Source organism: Urocitellus parryii, chromosome 2 (assembly GCF_045843805.1).
Source record: "Urocitellus parryii isolate mUroPar1 chromosome 2, mUroPar1.hap1, whole genome shotgun sequence".
In the NCBI taxonomy this organism is placed as follows: Eukaryota; Metazoa; Chordata; class Mammalia; order Rodentia; family Sciuridae; genus Urocitellus; species Urocitellus parryii.
The window spans coordinates 71165967-71185411 of record NC_135532.1 but is presented as its reverse complement, the minus strand read 5'-3'; the positions used below and the strand labels follow the sequence as shown (position 1 = coordinate 71185411).

Genomic DNA, 19445 nt, shown 5'->3' with positions numbered 1-19445 from the left:
TTTGGCTGGGTGAGGTGGCTCAGGCCTATAATTCCAGCTGTTTGGGAGGCTGAGACAGGAGGATCACAAGTTCAACCCAACCTGGGCAACTTAACTAGACCTGTCTCAAAATAAAAAATAAGAAAGACTGGGAATGTGTAACTCAGTGGTAGAGTGCCCTGGGCTCAACCCTAAGCACCACAAAAAGAGGGGAAAATGGATGTTTGGAAGCTTGGCCAGGTATTTTCTTGTTTCTTTAAACCTATTAGTCCAGATAAACTTACTTAATTATGTCCTGTATTGCATTTTTAACCCTTCCCCATGGTTTTAAAGAACCATTTCTAACAAGTGACTGGACATAATATAATGAATGTCATTATAAATTCTAGACTATTTTTGAGTTTTTTGAATTCTGATATCCTATACTCTCTATTGCTATACATACATTCTTCAGTTATTTATTTTCCATTGCTTGTTGGAAGTTTAAAAGTTGATATAAAAATTATGAAATTTAAATGAAGTCAGTTGTTGTAAATAAAATTTGTGTGACTATAAATTTCACATAAACATTAATATGCAGTTCAGGAGATCATTTATTTGTTGTTCCTTGTATGAGTTTAAAAGATAACAGGTACTTCATGGCGTGCTATCACTTATGACTTTTTGGGGAATATTTAAAATTGTCAGCATGACTGCTATACTTTGAATCTAGAATGTTCCCCAAAAGGCTGTGTGTTAAAGCTGTGGTCCTCAGACTTAGTGTTAATGGGAGGTCCTCCTGGTAGATTTCTAGGTCATTGAAGGTGCTGTGTTTTCTTGAAGGAGATAGTGGAACCCCGTCCACTTCCTCACTCTTGTTCACTTCCTAGCCATGAAATAAATACTTTTGTTCTGCTTCCAGCTTCCAACATGATGTGCTGCCATAGGCCCAAACCTCTAAAATTAAGCTAAAACAAAACTGTTTGTAGTTGATTATCTCAGGTATTTGATTTAGCAGTGGAAAACTGACCTTTTAATGCTTATATTATGTTCTTTCATGATCTCAAGTACTTAAGTTACCATTTTAAATAGTTTAATTCCATAATAGAATATTGATTGGAAGAAGTAGATCTTATTTTGAAAACTGCTTTATATATCACCAGTAAATAAAGAGTGGGGTGTGTGTGTGTGTGTGTGTGTGTGTGTGTGTGTTTGATATTTTTCAGATTGAATTTTGTTAACTTTTGAGTGCCTCTGATGAGATTAAATACGTCAAATTGAAATAAAAGTTAAGTTCTGTGAGGATACATGAGGTTTTGAGGAACCACCTGTATTAGGACTAAGAAGAGGCTTCTGAATCCACATAGCCTTTATTGATTTCAGATTAAGAGGAGGTTTTACTGCCATGCTGGAATTTGGATATTTTGGAAAATTGGAGAAGATTAAAGTAGGAGCAACTCGATCAGATATTTTTTCAAGAATGTTGCTAATGGTATGTAGATAATTTAATTTTAACTTGTATTGTGGAGACAATTTTAGCAAGCAGTTGATCATTCTAGCTTAGGAGTGAATTGTGAAATAACTAAACTTGGACTTTGTAGGTGGTACTTAGTCTAGGTACTTAGCAAGAGAGAAGGTGGTAATCTTGGAAAATGTGTGCTAAATGTGCACAGGAGGTTAAGTCTGAGCAGTCAGGATATAGGAAGAAAAGACAACTTGTCAAAGGAAGAGGAACTTGTCAAAATGTTAGAGGCATTTTTATTTACATTTTTGTATCTGTGACAGATTTATGAATTCATTAGTACACTTATACATTTGTCCTAATTGTGACATCAATTAAGACATGCTTTTTCTGAGTTTTGGTTGCTATGCCTCTACTTCTATATGACCTTTTGTGTAATGTTGGTAATTAGTAGATACTTCTCAATACATTGTGGTTGGTTCTAGGAAAAAAGGCAGACATAGTTACCTAGAATCCCCTTGAGGGGAAACAGACAAACATAAAACAGTTACAATTTAGCAGTGGTAGAAATATGTATAGATCTTTAGGTCTTCAACTTAGGGGAAATATACAAAATGTTTCTATTTAGTAGAATTTAGTTGTTATATATCCCTCCCAGAGCTTTAAAATTTGCTTGCGTATGCTGAGAAAATGGCATCCCATGGTTCTTGAAAAAAGACATAAAGGGAAAAATTTCTTTTGCCCCTAAAGATTCTAACAGTATACTGAATTTTAAAGTTCAATTAGCTAAAAGTTATTAGGGATGGGAAGAGCAGAAAACAGAAAAGGTGCATTGATGGGGAAAGCTTAACATTTTACTCCTTGAAATGACCCACTTTTTCAAATGCTGTAGTTTAGTGTTTTTATTTTAAAAATATGTAAACTGAAGCCTGGAGAAGTAAAATGCTAACCCAGGATTATATACTTAGTGAATAAGTAGAATTAATGCCAGATTAGAAATTTTAAAACCCCAGGTATTTTGGGATTCAGTCCATGCTTTTCTTTTCTTCTTAAACAATACCAGACTTCTTCAAAGACAGGCCAACAATATGGCTTAGGACTAAGTGGGTGAGCTCGAAAGCAAATATATTACTTAAAATGCAGCCAGAATTTAAAATAAAGCATATTCTTAGAAGTAAGTATAGACATTTTATAACTTTCAAATTTTTATTGTAATTTATTCTTCAGTAATTCTTGAACCTGTGTTATGATGTTTACCAGGTTAATGTCTTCTTGCTGGGCATGGTGGTGCATACTTGTAATCACAGAGACTTTTGGAAGGTTGAGGCTGGAGGATCTCAAGTTCAAGGCTAGCCTCAGCAACTTTAGTGAGGCCCTGAGCAACTTAGCTAGACCCGGTCTCAAAATAAAAGATAGGACTGGGTATGTAGCTGAGTGGTAAAGTGCCTCCAGGTTCATTCCCCAGTATAAAAAAAGAAAAAAAAAGTAAGCCTTCCTTAAACACATTTACAATTATTTCTAATTTGACAAAACGGCTGTTTCCTCAGATGAAGAAACTAAAGATTAATTTCTTAGTCCTGAGATTTCTGAATCAAAAAAGGTCTATAATTACTCTTTTTAAAGGAAAATATTCAGCATCATTATCAGTATTAGAAAATTTTGTTGGCAATATTAAAAAAGACTTAGAAGTGAATGTGTATTAGGTGTAGCCTACCACACAACTTTAGCCAGTATGTTGTTTTATTTTTAAATATTTAAGAAATAGATGTTAATGGTTTAACTGACTTGGCCTAGTTTATACAATAGAATGATAGTTTATATTTGTAGTCCTTGGTACTCTTTCTCTTGGAAAATTCTGCCTTTGCTTGGTCATGAAAGAAAATATTACTAGCCTTTTATGTCATCTTTTAATAACAGAAGGGATGGATTACCTGAGATCTATTTTGTAACTAGGTAGAATGTAAATAAAATGATGACTATTGGAAACCATACTTTCCCCAGAAAACTCAAATACTTCTTCAACTATGAATTAGAATAAAAAATACCAGCAAATATCTAAATGTGGAATTTTGTTGTGTGTTTCCATATTGCCATTCCAATTTTCTCTTAAGAGTTTTTTTGCTGGGCATCATGGCACATGCCTGTAATCCCAGCAGCTCAGGATGCTGAGGCAGGAGGATCACCAGTTCAAAGCTAGCCTCAGCAACTCAGCGAGACCCTGTCTCTAAATAAAATATATTAAAAAAAAAAAGGCTGGGGCTGTGACTCAGTGGTTAAATGCCCCTAGGTTTAGTCCCCCCAAAAAAGAGAGCTAAGAGAGGTATGATGTTATGCCCAGGAGTATGTGTGCTTAATTTGCTATTTGGGTTACTGCTCTTTGCACTGAACAGTACAAACTTTTACTTTGATTTTGTGATCTGATTATTGGGTCTTTGAGATTGTGAAGATATTAATTTGTCTTGGAATTAGACAAATGTCTTAATAACTTTTAAAGCAGTGTGTGGTGTGAGGACTCCTAGGGTTTCCCTAAAACACTTTCACGTCATCCGTGAGGTTCCCATTTTTCTTTCTTTTTTTTTTTTTTAACTATAAATCTGTGTAGGACCAGATTTTCTTCATGTACTTCCAAACAGTGTCACAACAGATGGAATGCAGAAGTATTGATCTGCCTTCTATTAACAGGACATTTAAAGGTATTTGAACAAAACGTGAAATATTATAATTCTTGTAAAAAATCTTTTGTTTTATAAAATATAGGATTTCCCTCGACCCCTGTAAAAAGTACAGTATCTAGTTTAAGTGAGGTGGTCAGTCTTGGAATTCTATTTATCCCTGACCTTGCGGAGGGGATATGACCCAGACTGGGAGGTTGAGTCATTTTCAGTATGGGCCAGTACAGACCCTGAGGGAGAGAATGATAGGTTCCTTTCTCTGGCTATGAGAATAACATAGCTGTGGATCTATTGTTGCTTCTCTGTGGTCTAAAAATGAGATGCTCTAAAGGGAAAGCTAAGTAGTATCCTGGTAATATCTCTTGAACTCCTATTTACAGCTATGCCTAAAGCTGGTGATGCTTTTGGATTTTTCATTTATTTGTAGCAATACTTCCTTTGATGACTTCAAGAAAATAATATTCATGCTAAGTTGTAATTGGTTGTTAGTTTAAAGGAATTAAAAACTTTCTCACTTTCATTATTAATATAATAAATATTGATAGCTATAGCCCTAAAAGCTCTTTGGAGTTCTAATTTTTACATAAAGGGAATCTGAGAAAACATTGGAGATCCTCTCTTGTAAAGAAAGGTGGGAGGAAATTAAGTGGATTATGTGATTCTTATGTTCAGATCATGTTTCAATATGTTTTGGTGGTAATTTTATTTTGTAGAATGAACTGAGCATATAATAATTCTTAATGAATAACATGTACTTTAACAGTTAACCACAATCAATCTGTTTTGCCTTACTTGGATTATATGAAACTGCACAATAAACTACAGCAATTAAAAATTTCAGTGTGTGTATCATATTTGTTGCTTGAAATTTGGGTTTTAAAAAGTAATCATAAGTACAGAATAAAGAATTATGACTGATGCAAATTAGGTATTCTTCACGAATATAAAATGAAAAATTGGTAGGAACAGATGTGGGTGTATATCCGTGTTCTTCAGTTACTGAGTTAACATATTTAAATTTAATTTTTAATTCCCACTACCACCTCCAGCTCCTTCTTTTCAAGATTACTGAAAATGGAAGCTGGGGTTAAATTCTATCAGTTATCTTCCACTGAATTTCTAAAGCCTCCAAGAAACTTGAGCAAAACAAACTCCTGAAATATTATTGTGGAGTGTTACAGTTTTCTTTGTTTCATTACTGTTTTGAAAAATCCTAAATCATAAACTAAAACAATTATATGATGAGTATGTTAGGAAAAATTGCAACCCTTATTTCTAGGGGCACTTTGATTCATGTTATTTAAACAATATTAAGAAAATCCAGTTCTTTGGGGGAGAATTTATTATAGCATTTGATATTCTGTATTACTTTGACTTATCAAATTTATTTAGTTTGTATACTTTCTCATATATAGCTGGAAGAAAAATAACCCTCTTAGATAGTCACCCCTATACTTATTAAAATTATGCAAGAAGGTGAACCTCCAAAATAAAAATGGCATTCTTATCTGTTGTATTCTTCACATGGCATATTCAAAGATTGATAAAGTTTTATTTTTATGCCTTTAAATCATTATGTGAATGGTTTTAAGGTGATCTGGATGTTTAATTTGTCAAAGTTCACTGAAGCAATTAATTTGAAATCCTTGAAGAGATGAAAGATTCGAAATTTAAATGTTGGTGAATGCTCATTTTGCTCCATTTCACTGGAATATCTTTCCTTGTATTATGTCAAATAGGCTTTTGCCTCAGACATTCTTTCTCTTGGGTTCACTGGGTCTGGACTGTTCCCATAAAACATCTTGTTGTACTTCATTGCAATCCATGCCTAGATTCAGATCTCTATTTAAAACAATTTGTCAAGAGTCAGTCCTGGATGATCTCTTCTAAGATTGTAATTCTTCACTCATTTCCTCCCTCCCTGCTTCCCTCTCTCCTTCTCTCTAGTTTTTCCTCCTCCTCTATGCATTATCTTGCCCTGAATTAGTTTTCTATAGAGCACTTATCTATATGACAGTACATATTATTTACATAAATATGTGTATGTATATGTGTGTCCTCTCAACCCCAATATAAATTCTGTGGGGACAGGTACTTTATTCTTTTCAAAGTTATATCCTTAGTATCTAGAATAATGTCTGACATACTGAGTATATATTAAGTATTTGAGGATTGAATGCAATATTGGAAGATAACCACCAAGCCAAACATAATAAGTTATTTTATTTTATTCAAACTTTATGAAGATGAAAATGATCCATGATAGGCCCAGATTCTAAGAGTTAAAAAAATTAGTTTTTGAATTTTCATTTTTTCAGTAAAACATCTTTTATGGTTTGTGATTTATAGTGTAATTTTTTAAAGATATTTTTTATTTTTCACATACATATAGCTAGGTAGATTGGTAATGAGAAGGGATGTTTCATATGTTTGCATGATATCTTGTGAACAAAATTAAATCTAATGATTATGCTCTTTCAGGTTTGTGGGGCATTTACTATCTAGTCCAGTGCTTATCTGCCAGGGATTTTCCAGTCTATACTTGAAATCATTCTAATAATGAAGAATTCTCTTTCAGGTAGTTTATTGTACTTTTAGGCAGTTTATTTTGCTTTGGGGAGGCCTTTTTTTTTTTTTTTAAAGTACATCTATTTTAAGACAAAAATCTGTTGTTTTTATTTACTCTTTGTAATTATATCCCATGGAAGACATTTGAATAAATGTAATTCTTCTTCCTTGTGATAGCCCGTCAGTTATTTGCAGGATTACTGAGTTCTCTCTGACATTTCTATTCTCTAGGCCGAGAATCCCTCATAAGCCATCTAATAATAACATCTATTTACCATCTTGAGCATTTTCTAAGAATCTGTTTTTTAAAAAAATATAAAAGGTGGCACCCAGAACTTCAAGCCATAGCACTCTTGTACATGGGAGAGCCGCACTATTCTCTCTCTGTTTTATTGCATCATTATGAATTATGTTTCCCCCTTACCGTTTCACACTTTAATCTTATTTTAATATATTTTTTCACTAAATAGTTACGGTATTCCCCCTTTGCCTGCTTTCTACCAATGTGGTTGGTAAGTAAGGTGTCCTGCCTTCTTATTTTGTAGTTTCTGATTTTCTTTTTTTAAATTTTTGTTTTCTTTACTCTTCTTCTCCCACCTGTACCCCCAACAGGTGAAGAGAGTTAAAGCAGTTTGGTCAGAATCATTCTTTAATGGCAGATTTTATGATTGTTTTGCAGGGGTGGTTAAAAAGTACACAGGGAAAATAGAACCGGTTTCCTAAATAGGAAGGATGTATGTCACATTTTCAAAAATTGATTTTCCCTGCCCTCTTTCTTATGGTTTGTAAGAAGATTTCAGTGAAGGAAATAATCTAACTCTGATACATTTTGTGTCATTCACATCACAAAACTGTTAGTAGCAGTGGCAACTAGTATAGCAAAATATCTCCCTAACAGTCTTGCTTGCCATGGAGACTATTTTTTTTTAATAACCCGTTACTATCTGAGTATGATTTTCTTTTGATTAGGTAAATTTAAATGCTTTCATTAGCTTTTCATAGCAGATTATCATTACTAGGTGTTCAGATAATGTAGTATTGGTACTTCTAATTAAGACAAAAGTAGGACATCTTTAGCCTTTCTATTCCTAATCAAAACATTTTGGTATATCATTAAAATTTTTATGGTTCAGTTTATTTTCTGCTCAAATTTGCCAAGTACATACCTTTTCTTTGTTTTCAGAATACAGAAATAATGATGGAATGACATATATAACTTGAAAAAAATTGCCTCCCAAGTGCAAGTTGTTTTGGTTTTAGATATGAAATTATAAACATTGATTCTAGTTTATATTTTGAATTCTTAACAAATTTTAAAAAGTAGTTAGCCAGCTAGGCATGGTGGCAGTTCTAGGTTGGGATTTCACCAAGCCCATGAGTTAGAAGGATGGTAAAAGGAAAGATATAGGAGATTGAGAAATTGGTTAGAGACTGTATTAAATAATGGGCTTTGAAAATTAAACTGAAAAGGGGAGAATAAAAGGAGGAGGTAGGTGTCCTTCAACAGATGAATTGTTAAATAAAATGTGGTACATATACACAATAGAATATTACTCAGCCATAAAGAAAAATGAAATTATGGCATTTGCCTGTAAATGGGTGGAAATGGAAAATATCATGCTAACTGAAATAAACCAACTAGATGTGAAAATTGGAGGTCTGGTTTCTGGGCCACTTTTTGTAAGAAGCAGTCTAGTGTAGTGGTTAAGTGTAGACTTTGGACAGTGAAATTTAGGGTTAAATCTTGAACATGATTCACTCATCAGAAACTTTCCTTCCTGTCTTTTCTGTTCTTGAATCTCACCATCACTCCCCTGACACAAATAACCATAGTTATTAGTTGTTTTTTTTTTAATCCTTCTATCCTTTGAATCATACATATTATTCAAACGTAAGCAATCTGAATACCTGATTTCTCCTCCTCCCCAACAAATGGTAACAAACTGTATAAAGTTCTTCTCTACCCTTTCAACAAACTGATTTCTCTAAGATGAAAACTTTGTCATTTTTTATGTGTATCATTTCTTGTATGAATAATAGAATTTATGATATGTAAGGTGTTTAACATAAGGAGAACATATTTCTTTAGTGCCTTGTATGAGGCAGTATTTTTACACATATTAATTTACAACTGTAATATCTTATAAGTCAGTTTGTACCTAAAATTTATAGGATGTGCTGTTATTTATAGCTAAATTTTCTTTAACATTCTTTTTTTTCTTAGTTGTAGATGGACACAGTATCTTTTTTTTTTCATGTGGTGCTGAGGATTGAACCCAGGGACTCACACATGCTAGGTGAGCACTCTACCACTGAGACACAACCCCAGACCCTCAACATTCCTTTTTTTTTTTTTTTTTTTTTTTTTTAGCTGTGATGCAGATCCATCAGCCCTAGCAAAATATGTTCTGGCTTTGGTAAAGAAAGACAAAAGTGAAAAAGAGTTAAAGGCATTATGTATTGATCAGCTGGATGTATTTCTTCAAAAAGGTAAGACCTATGGTTTTAAAATTAGTATTTTGTTATTGTTTTAATAAATTATTTATAGTAAGATTATTCATAGAGCATTAAAGGAATTTAGTATGAGATAGGTTGTAATTGTAACAGTTAAACAGTGTTGTTTCTGATTATATCCATAGCTTTAAAATGGAAACTTCCTCATTAATATGCTCATTCTTTCTTTCTTTTTTTTTCTGGTGCTAGGGATTGAACCCAGGAGCAATTAACCACTGAGACCTATCCTTATCCACCCCTTTTAAATATAGAACAATTTTGGAGGCTGGGGTTGTGGCTCAGTGGTGGAGTGCTCGCCTAGTGCGTGTGAGGCCCTGGGTTCGATCCTCAGCACCACATACAATAAATAAAATAAAAGTATTGTGTCCAACTACAACTAAAAAATGAATTAAAAAAATAAATAGAACAATTTTTAATTCTTTGAGTTATACATGACAGCAGAATGTATTTTGACATCAACATACATGGAGTATAATTCCCGTTCTTGTGATTGTGCATGATGTGGAGTTAACGCTGGTTGTTTATTCATAAATGAATGTAGTAAAGTTTTGTATGATTCATTGGGTTATCTTTCCTGTTCCCATTTCCCCCAATCCAGTGAACCTCCACCCTACTCTGCCCAATTGTGAGTCTTCATCCACATATCATAGAGAACATTCGGCCTTTGGTTTTTTGGAACTGGTTTATTTCAGTTAGCATGATATTCTCCATTTCATTTTTCTTTATGGCTGAGTAATATTCCATTGTGTATATGTACCACATTTTATTTATCCATTCATCTGTTGAAGGCCACCTTGGTTGGTTCCATAGCTTAGCTGTTGTGAATTGAGCTGTTATTAACATTGATGTGGCCTTGTCACTATAGTATGCTAACTTTGGGTATATGCTGAAGAGTGGGATAATGGGGTCAAATGGTGGTTCCATTCCAAGTTTTCTCCTCAATCCTTTTTTATATTTTATTTAGAGACAGAATCTTGCTATTTGCTGAAACTTGCTTTGAGCTTGTGATCCTCTTGCCTCAGCCTCCTGAGCTTCTGGGATTACAGGAATATGCTCATGCATGCTGATGTTTTTTTCTGACATAGGTTAAAAGATTAAGAAAATGACTAAATGTTTATTCAAAACTAGTATCACTTAGGAAACCACTTTGATTCTTTTCTAGCTATGTTGCTTTTCAACTTTTACACTTTGTCAATATCTAGATAATAATAGTGTTTGTGTTACATAGTGGGTGGGCTATATCAAATAGACTATTCATGACTGGGAAGTGATTGGCCCAGAAGCTCTAGCCATTCCAGTCTCTCCTACCTTGAAAACAGATTAAACAAATCATTATTACCATGGCTATTATATGATGATTGGGAAGCTGTTGGTTTTAGTATAATTTCTAGATTTATATAAGTCAAGATATATTTTATCATATTGGAGGTCTGATGTGTAAGAGTGCAAAATTTTTGTCATGTCTTTTAATCTAGTTTATTTATTTATTTTTAGAGACACAGATATTTGTGGAAAAACTTTTTGATGCTGTGAATACAAAAAGTTATCTACCTCCTCCAGAGCAGCCATCATCAGGAAGCCTGAAGGTAGAGTTTTTTCAGCACCAAGAAAAAGATATAAAAAAAGAAGAGGTAAGAATTTGTGTTATCCCTTACAGGTCCTTTCAGCACAATAGTTTTCTTTTCTGTGTCTTTGTGTTACTAGGCCTCAAGATCCACCTCTGTTTGGTGATATTACCAGGAACACCCATAGGACTCAGCATGCAGTCATACTTTTGGCTGTGACTTCTTAACGGAATACAAATCAAAAATCTGTAAAAGGAAAAGGTGTATTAGGTGAAATCTGGTGGAATATAGACTAAAGTTTCCAAAGTCCTTAAAGTCACATGGGATATGTTAATTCCCCAAAATGAGTTTTGATGATGCAAGTGAATCAGGGAAGCTGGTTAGAGACTCTGTTCCCAGGGTTTTTATTTGTGGTAGGCGCCCTCTACCTAATATGTACCAAGATTCTATACTCCCAAAAGGAAAGTAGGTACTGGGTGTAAATCATATTGTTACCACAAATAGACTTAGCCTTTTTTTTTTTTTAAACCACTAATTGACCACTAATTCCAGGAACCATTTAATTTTGGAGACAGGGTCTTGCTAAGCTGCTTATTTTGGAGACAGGGTCTTGCTAAGTTGCTGAGTGAGTCTGGCTTTGAACTTGTGATTCTCCTGCCTCAACCTCCTGAGTCATTGGGATTACATGTACCTGGCCAGTGAGTCATTCTTAATCAGTGAATGGTGGAAACCCTAACAAAATCAAGGGTTGCAGAAGCCAGTTATATTAGTCAGCTTTTCATTTCTGGATCAAAATATTTGAGAACAACAACTGAGAGGACGAAAGATTTATTTTGGCTAACAGTTTAAGAGGTGTCAATCCATTATTAATTTGGCTCCATTGCTTTGGGTCTGAGGCAAGGCAGAACATAATGGTGGAAGGATGTGGCAAAGGAAAGATACTGACCAAAGAAGAGACAATTGGAGGAAGGGATTGGGGGCAAAATATGGTCCTTAAGCACATGCCCCCAAGGATCTACTACTTCCTTCAGTTAGTTCCCATCTCCTATAGTTTTTACCATCTCTTAACAGTCCAGTTGAAATCATGAGGCCAACAGTGGATTAATCCACTGAAGATGTTAGAGCTCTTATGATCCCATCACTTTCTGAAAGTCTTAACCTCTGAATGTTTGCTACATTGGGAACCAGGCCTTCAACTCATGAACTTTTGAGGAACATTGCAGATCCAAAGCATAACACCAGCCAAGGACAAGTCTTATAAGCATGCCCTCCTGAAAATAGCAGTCTAAACCTGCTTTTAACTCTTTTGTGCACAATATCTTAAAAACATGGAGTCTCATCATTTGTGTCCTATGAAAACAATTAGAATGACAATAGACTTGTTTGCTTCTATCCTTCATTTGTTTATTAGTAAGGAACTATTTAAAATTTTTTTTTTTTTTAGTGTAGATGAACACAATACCTTTATTTTAGTTATGCATTTATATGTGATGCTGAGGATTCAACCCAGTTCCTCACATGTGTGGGTGAGTGCTCTGCCACTGAGCCATAACTCAGCCCAGTAAGGAACTATTTTTAAGGTAGTCAAACACAAGGGAATTATGGTTGTGATTTTTAGTATTTTTTCCTATTCTTTTCCTAGATGATATAAGCAATATAGTTTATTATGTAATAATATGTACATATATTGTGTAATAATTCTCAAGTGTATTTTTGTCTTTCTGAATATATTTATATACATCTGTACATACAGAAGCTATTTACATGTATGTATAGTTTTATATATAGTTACACCTACACACAAACATCCCAGTCAATTCTATGTGCAGGGGAAGACAAGAATTGTAATTTTGTAACTGAGCATTTTCATACCTACCATTGTGTGGGATATATTAGGAAAAGACCTACATATTTTGTTGGCAATTTCTTGTGCCACGTAAATATATATATAATAATTTTTAAGCTTTTTTCATTGATACAAATTTGGGTTGGTTTCAGATTTTTGCTGTCTCTAAAAAAACTTGAGTAAATAATGGGCCCTTGGTTTAAGAAATAGTCTTTTTCCAAAGCAAGTTAGCGATAAAGCTTAGTCTTAAGTCTATTGATGCAGTAATACTTTTTACTTGGCCAGTTGTGGAGAATATTTATCCCTGATCTTTTAGAACTGTCATAATTCCAGGTGGCAGTTTGGGTTTAAAATGCTGTGGTGTATTAAAAATTTTCAATTGAGCATGTGCTGTGGAATATGGCTGCTAACTTAAATTACTTGCAAGAGGACAACTGAGGCAAATAGAAAGGAAAAGTGCACCAGGACGGTTATTAGTTCGCAGTTTTTTTGTCTGGGTTGAGAGGGGAGTTGGAGTAGATGGGAAGAGAAAAGTACTTGATAAAGAAGTAAACTGTTGAAAGCATTATAAAATATTCACCTAGTTTAGTCTATTGGTAGAATTTCCATTTAATTTATTTAAGTGGTACACTTTTGATAGACGTTTTTATCCAAAGGAATTCTGAAAAAGGTGGTATTAACTGGGATACCCTGCCTATAGATTATTTGAATCAGAATAGGGTTCTTCATGCAAATGAGTAATTTTAAGCCCTGACACATGTGTAGAAACTATGTTCAGTATTAATTCTTTTTTTTCTTATTATACATTAATATCCTGTGAAACTAGTGTTCTGGGCTGTACAACCTGGAAAAAGTAGCACTGATCAAGGGAATGTTTCCTTATATAGTTGACAGGATGCAGTGAGAAACTATTTAGCTCTATACATATTTTTGTCAAATATTCTCTTCACCATTCCCGTCCTTTTATTTTTCCTGTGTTAGGGATGAACCAGGGCCTTGCACCCATTCCCAGTCCTCAAATATTTTCTTTTTTAATACTTGGTTAGTTTTTATGCATTCTGTTATATTCTTTGGTGTGTTTGGTATAAGACTAAATCTGTGAAACCAAAACATAGCATGTATGTTAGATTTTTGAAAGAAATTGTAAAGTGTTTTTCTGTTAATTATATTAAAATGAGGACAATTAAATATTTGTTTTCTTACCACTATTATTTAAGATAAACATGAATTTTTTTACTCTATACTTTAAATTTGAGCAGACTCCATTATGGTTAAATGATTATATTTAATAGTGAAATTTATTTTGTTTGAATATCTGCATATTGTTTGCATATCTATCCATTTTAGCTTTTTTTTTAACATAAAAGTGACCATATATCTCTGTAGAAGTCATGATGAGAGGAAAATATTGCTCCTATATTATATAAATTAATTTAAATATCATAAATTATTGAAATAGTAATATCGCAGTGAATAATTGTTGCTAAATTTGTACTTTTTAAAAAATATCAGATTACAAAAGAAGAAGAGCGAGAGAAGAAGTTTTCCAGAAGGCTAAATCACAGTCCTCCCCAGTCAAGTTCCCGATACAGAGAAAATAGGTGATTTCATTAAATCATACTCAATGTTTAGACTTTGAGATTGTCTTTTATAAGAATGTATAGTCTTTGATTATCTTTTACATAAGGGCTATCCTGGAAAGTATAACTAGGTCCTTCTCTACCAAGAAAATCTAGATCATATTTGTATAGCTTGGAAAGATTGAGAATAATATTTGACATTTATTAGTTGTTGTTTATTATTTTTATTTCTAACTTCAGATTGCAGGGGAATCCAACTACTTTTTGCTTTAATGTAATTAAATTAATTTTTCCCTTATGGTTTCAGCAGTGTTAGTATATACATGTAGTACATGCCTGATTATATGTATAAGACTATTTGTACTGTATGTAATGTAAAGACAGGTATAGAGGCCTTTATGTACAGATGACTAATTGTGTAGATGTAGATGTGTATAAGATTAAGGTTATGCTGTTAAAAAAATTTTTCCTTTTAAAATATTTTTAGAGTACTTAAAAGTTTTCTGGTAGTTCCCATACTTGTATTCTGATGGTGAGATAAAAAATAATGATGTTACAAGAATTAAATGCAACTTTTTGCATTTAGAGATTTCTACCCTGTCCACTTTAGCTTTATTTACATAAAAGTGATCATATATCTCTAGAAGTCGTGATGAGAGGAAAAAAGATGATCGTTCTCGCAAAAGAGATTATGATCGAAACCCTCCTCGAAGAGATTCATACAGAGACCGGTACAATAGAAGACGAGGGCGAAGTCGCAGTTACAGCAGGAGTCGAAGTCGGAGTTGGAGTAAAGAAAGGCTTCGCGACAGAGATAGAGATAGAAGCAGGACTAGAAGCAGAAGCAGAACACGAAGCAGGGGTAAATAATACAAGTTTATATATTTTTTGGTTAGCATTTTTTTACTGTGAAAAAAATTCACATTATGGGTTTTTAAAAATCGTTCAACATTTTGCCAATTTTATCTTTGTCTGTTATGATGTATTCTGTGGTCTAAGTCTATATTTTAAAACAGATTACTTTAAAAGTTTATTCCATGAAAGTTAAAACCATAATTATCACTGTACATTTAGCAGGATATCTACAGCAAAAGACTGTATTCATTCTTTGAATGTAGACTACTTAAGTGGCTATTTGGAAAACATTTTGGAGGAGTCTTAAAATGTTAAATGTGCATCTAATAAAGGACCCACCCATTCCACTCTTAGATATTTACCTAAAAGAACTGAAAGCATATGTTCACACAGATTTGCATATAGATGTTCATGGCAGCTTCATTTGTAATAGCCAAAACTAGAAACAACCCCAATGTCTATGAGTAGTTGGATAAACACATAGTTGTACCATACATGGATAAAAAGGGGGGAAAATATTGATACATTTAACAAAGTAGATCAATCTCAAAGTAGTTATGTTGAGTGAAAGAATACAGGTAAGTATATATACATATATGGTGTGTGCATGTGTATATATATATTTAAAAAATACAAGCTTTGATGACAAAAAGCAAATCAATTTTTGCTTAAGATGAAGTAGGGAAGAATGGATTACAGATTACCAGGGAATATGAGTGTATTTTGGAGGTAATGAGTATATTTAGTTTGATTATGGTGGTGGTTTCAGAGGTATATACATGAATCACAACTTTTTACATTGTATACTTTACATTTAGATTTTTATTTATCAGTTATACCTCAGAACTATAATAGTTTAAAAGTTTTATTTCAGATGTGTATATTTGCAAGAACCTGTCATTTCCAACTTGTGATCCCCCTCCCTGCCCCCAGTATATACTATTGAAAGAGATATCTGAGTAAAACATCTTTGAATAAAACACTTTAATTCAAACTTAGATTTTTGTTACTTTTAATACTGTTAATGTGCTTTGTTTGAGCCCTGAACTTGTTTATTCTTTTCTTATAGCCTTTTCTTCTGTGAGTAGGTATACTAGGTTCTTCACACATTTTGCCATTTAACCTCTTTAATGTATTTTCTCTTGCTTGGAATCATATACAGCCTAGTTTTCTTTATATTTAATATGAACTCCTTTGTTTTCCCTCTTTTGCTACCAGGAATTTAACCCAGGGGTACTTAACATTGAGCCACATTCCCAGCCCATTTTCCTTTTTATTTTGAGACAGGGTCTCACTAAGTTGCTCATAGTCTCTGTAAGTTGCTGATGCTAGTCTTGTGATCCTCCTGTCTCAGCCTCCAGACTCATTGGGATTATAGGTGTATACTATCATCTCTGGCTCTATTATTTTATAAAATATTGTGTTCACTATAAAAAAGCCATATCTTTAGGTGGATAATAAGAAAATATTTATCACAGGAAAAATAGCCATACTTTTTATTAAATACTTTTGTAGGCTGCAATTATACATACTAGGATTGCAATGAAGAAAATAACAAATTTGTTTTTTTCTATAAACAAAATGCATAGGAAAAACTCATTAAATACAGCATCTTCATGTAGTTTTATAGTTTAGTTCATACTGAAATAACTTGTCTTGGAACAGTGTGTATTAATTGAATAGTTTTTAAAATAAAACAAGGATTGTGCAAAATTTAAACTTTCTCTGTTTAGCAAAAATATTTATATCTTGTACAGTTTTTTTTTTTAATAGGGTGTAGTTTTATAAGTCATTTATATTTTGTTTGCAGAAAGGGATCTAGTAAAACCTAAATACGACCTGGATAGAGCAGATCCATTAGAAAATAATTATACTCCAGTGTCTTCGGTACCCAATATCTCTTCTGGCCACTATCCTGTACCTACTTTGAGCAGCACCATTACCGTAATTGCACCCACTCATCATGGTAATAACACTACTGAAAGTTGGTCTGAATTTCATGAAGACCAGGTGGACCATAACTCTTTTGTAAGACCACCAATGCCAAAGAAAAGGTGTAGAGACTATGATGGTAAGTGTTTTTTAACTGTTTCATAAAGTATTAAATTAATACTTCAGCTTCCTAACTTCTTTCAGTTGTATAGTTATTCAGACACTTAATTTCTGGTAGTAGAAATAGTCAGAAATCAGTTTTTATCATCTCTTAAGTTCCCTAATATTATTGTACTTTGATAGTCACCTCTGATAACTTTGTATCAGCTTAAAAATAGTATTTATTTGTATGTAAGTCTTAATATATTGTTCACGTTTACCAAATAAGAATAAATATCTACTGAGTTATTTTTAAAGAAATTGGCTACTAAAACCTTTTTGGCAAAACTGACTTCTTTACATATGAGTGATTGTTGGAATGTAAAAAAGATCTTGACATGTGAGACTTATTATGAGAATTGAAGACTTATAAGGATTTGGTGTAAAAATTTTATGAGTAGGGCTAAAACCATAGTCACACTATTCTTTTAGTTTTAAACAAGAGATTTAAATGAAGAATATGTTTTTAATAAGAAAAACACACTAGAAATTATATATCAGTTTTATGTTATTTGCTAACTGGGTATACTTATTTTAATTCTGGTGATTTTTTTTTTTTAAGTGTGTATGTTAGATGTATTTTCACTTGATTATATTACTGGAAAAGTGCAGATTATTCATGTGAAGTGGTTAATTAATTACATTTTTGCCCAATATTTAAAACAGTCACCTTGTAAGTATTTTAGTTTTCTTAATTTAGAGATAATTTATATTTCCAGTGTTTTTCACATTTCTTTTTAACTTTCCTCACAGAAAAGGGTTTTTGTATGAGAGGAGACATGTGCCCTTTTGATCATGGAAGTGACCCAGTAGTTGTAGAAGATGTCAATCTTCCTGGCATGTTGCCTTTCCCAGCACAGCCTCCTGTTGTTGAAGGACCACCTCCTCCTGGACTCCCCCCACCTCCACCAATTCTTACACCCCCACCTGTGAATCTCAGACCCCCAGTGCCACCTCCAGGTCCATTACCACCCAGTCTCCCACCTGTAACAGGTCAGAACATATGTTTGTTTGTCTGTGTTTATTATCTGTTTGTTTATACTCTTTTTATAAAGTCAATAGTTTGATACTTGCTTTTGGTAAAAGCATCTAAAGAATGTCCATAGATGCCTAATAGAAACTAAGCAATATATTCTTATTTGGAATATACCTACATGTTGCATCCTATGCTAAACACTTTTCTGGGGTTTGGAATGACCTTGTGAATTATGTATGTCACTGATATATCCCATCTGCCTTTAGTCCTTTATAGTTTAAAGCAAACCTCTTTTGGAATACATTAAAAGGATGATGTGCCATAGAAAACTAGTTGTAAGATTTTGGTGTTTGTAGAAGATTACAGTTTGATAAATGAGAATATCATGTTTGGATATATAATAATTTATTTTATTTGTTTGCTTCCAGATGATATTTCTTATTCTTTGGTTTTGACAGGACCACCACCTCCACTTCCTCCTTTGCAGCCATCTGGCATGGATGCTCCCCCAAACTCTGCAACCAGTTCTGTTCCTACTGTAGTAACAACTGGCATTCATCACCAACCTCCTCCTGCTCCACCCTCTCTTTTTACTGCAGGTGCAGTTTTGGCCCTCTATTTTCATAGTGTAATATAGTTTTAAAGCAGAGTTTTTAGATGAGGAATTTAAAAATCTCTAGAAAGTTCATTGCTGTCTCAGGACAGTTTTTCTTACTAAAATAAAATAGGATACAATGTAGTCTTCGTGAATATATATCAAATAATCCCTCAGTTATAATTATTAGGAAAATTGTCAGTTTTCTTCTTAGTAGCACTTTCTATAAAACTTTTCATTTTAATAATATAAAACATGTTAGTTAAGTTTTATGTTAGTAATGTTATCTGAGTTACTTTTTCTATTAACAGTATTTTTAAAATTACCACATGGAGTTTTATAATTGTTTTTTAATTACAGTTTTTGTATTACCAGATACATATGACACAGATGGCTACAATCCTGAAGCCCCAAGCATAACAAACACTTCCAGACCTATGTATAGACACAGAGTGCATGCACAAAGGCCTAACTTGATAGGACTAACATCAGGGGATATGGATTTACCACCAAGAGGTACTGAATCTTCTTATTTTTATGATATCAAAGTGGGAAATCATTTATAAAGAACAATTACTCCTGCACTTATTTGGGTTGAGTTAGGGATGGTGATTTTGTTGCCTGAATCCTTTGGTCTCACGTGAGAAAAAAGGTAATGTGTACTTTTATATCTGTATCATAGGGGCCTTTATTCTGTTAAAGAGGGAAATTTCCCCAAAGTATGTTTTTCTCAGGTAGCTTTTTTGGGGGGGAGTTTCTTATA

At 33.3% G+C, this 19445-nt stretch overlaps 1 protein-coding gene across 9 annotated transcripts in view; it reads left to right on the top strand.

Annotated features, from left to right (window-relative positions):
• Positions 1 to 19445, top strand: part of Rbm26 (RNA binding motif protein 26) — an 80621-nt gene that overhangs the window by 14709 nt on the left and 46467 nt on the right. For 4 of the 9 annotated variants that reach the window (XM_077795225.1, XM_077795224.1, XM_077795226.1 and 1 more), the window contains exons 2-9: positions 9032 to 9150; positions 10669 to 10805; positions 14098 to 14186; positions 14810 to 15027; positions 16831 to 17091; positions 17865 to 18104; positions 18516 to 18686; positions 19043 to 19198. In XM_077795225.1, coding sequence (XP_077651351.1) covers positions 9032 to 9150; positions 10669 to 10805; positions 14098 to 14186; positions 14810 to 15027; positions 16831 to 17091; positions 17865 to 18104; positions 18516 to 18686; positions 19043 to 19198 — 1391 coding nt within the window. The remainder of the gene's footprint in view (positions 1 to 9031; positions 9151 to 10668; positions 10806 to 14097; positions 14187 to 14809; positions 15028 to 16830; positions 17092 to 17864; positions 18105 to 18515; positions 18687 to 19042; positions 19199 to 19445) is intronic. The other 5 variants (XM_077795228.1, XM_077795223.1, XM_077795227.1 and 2 more) reach the window with 3 other exon arrangements.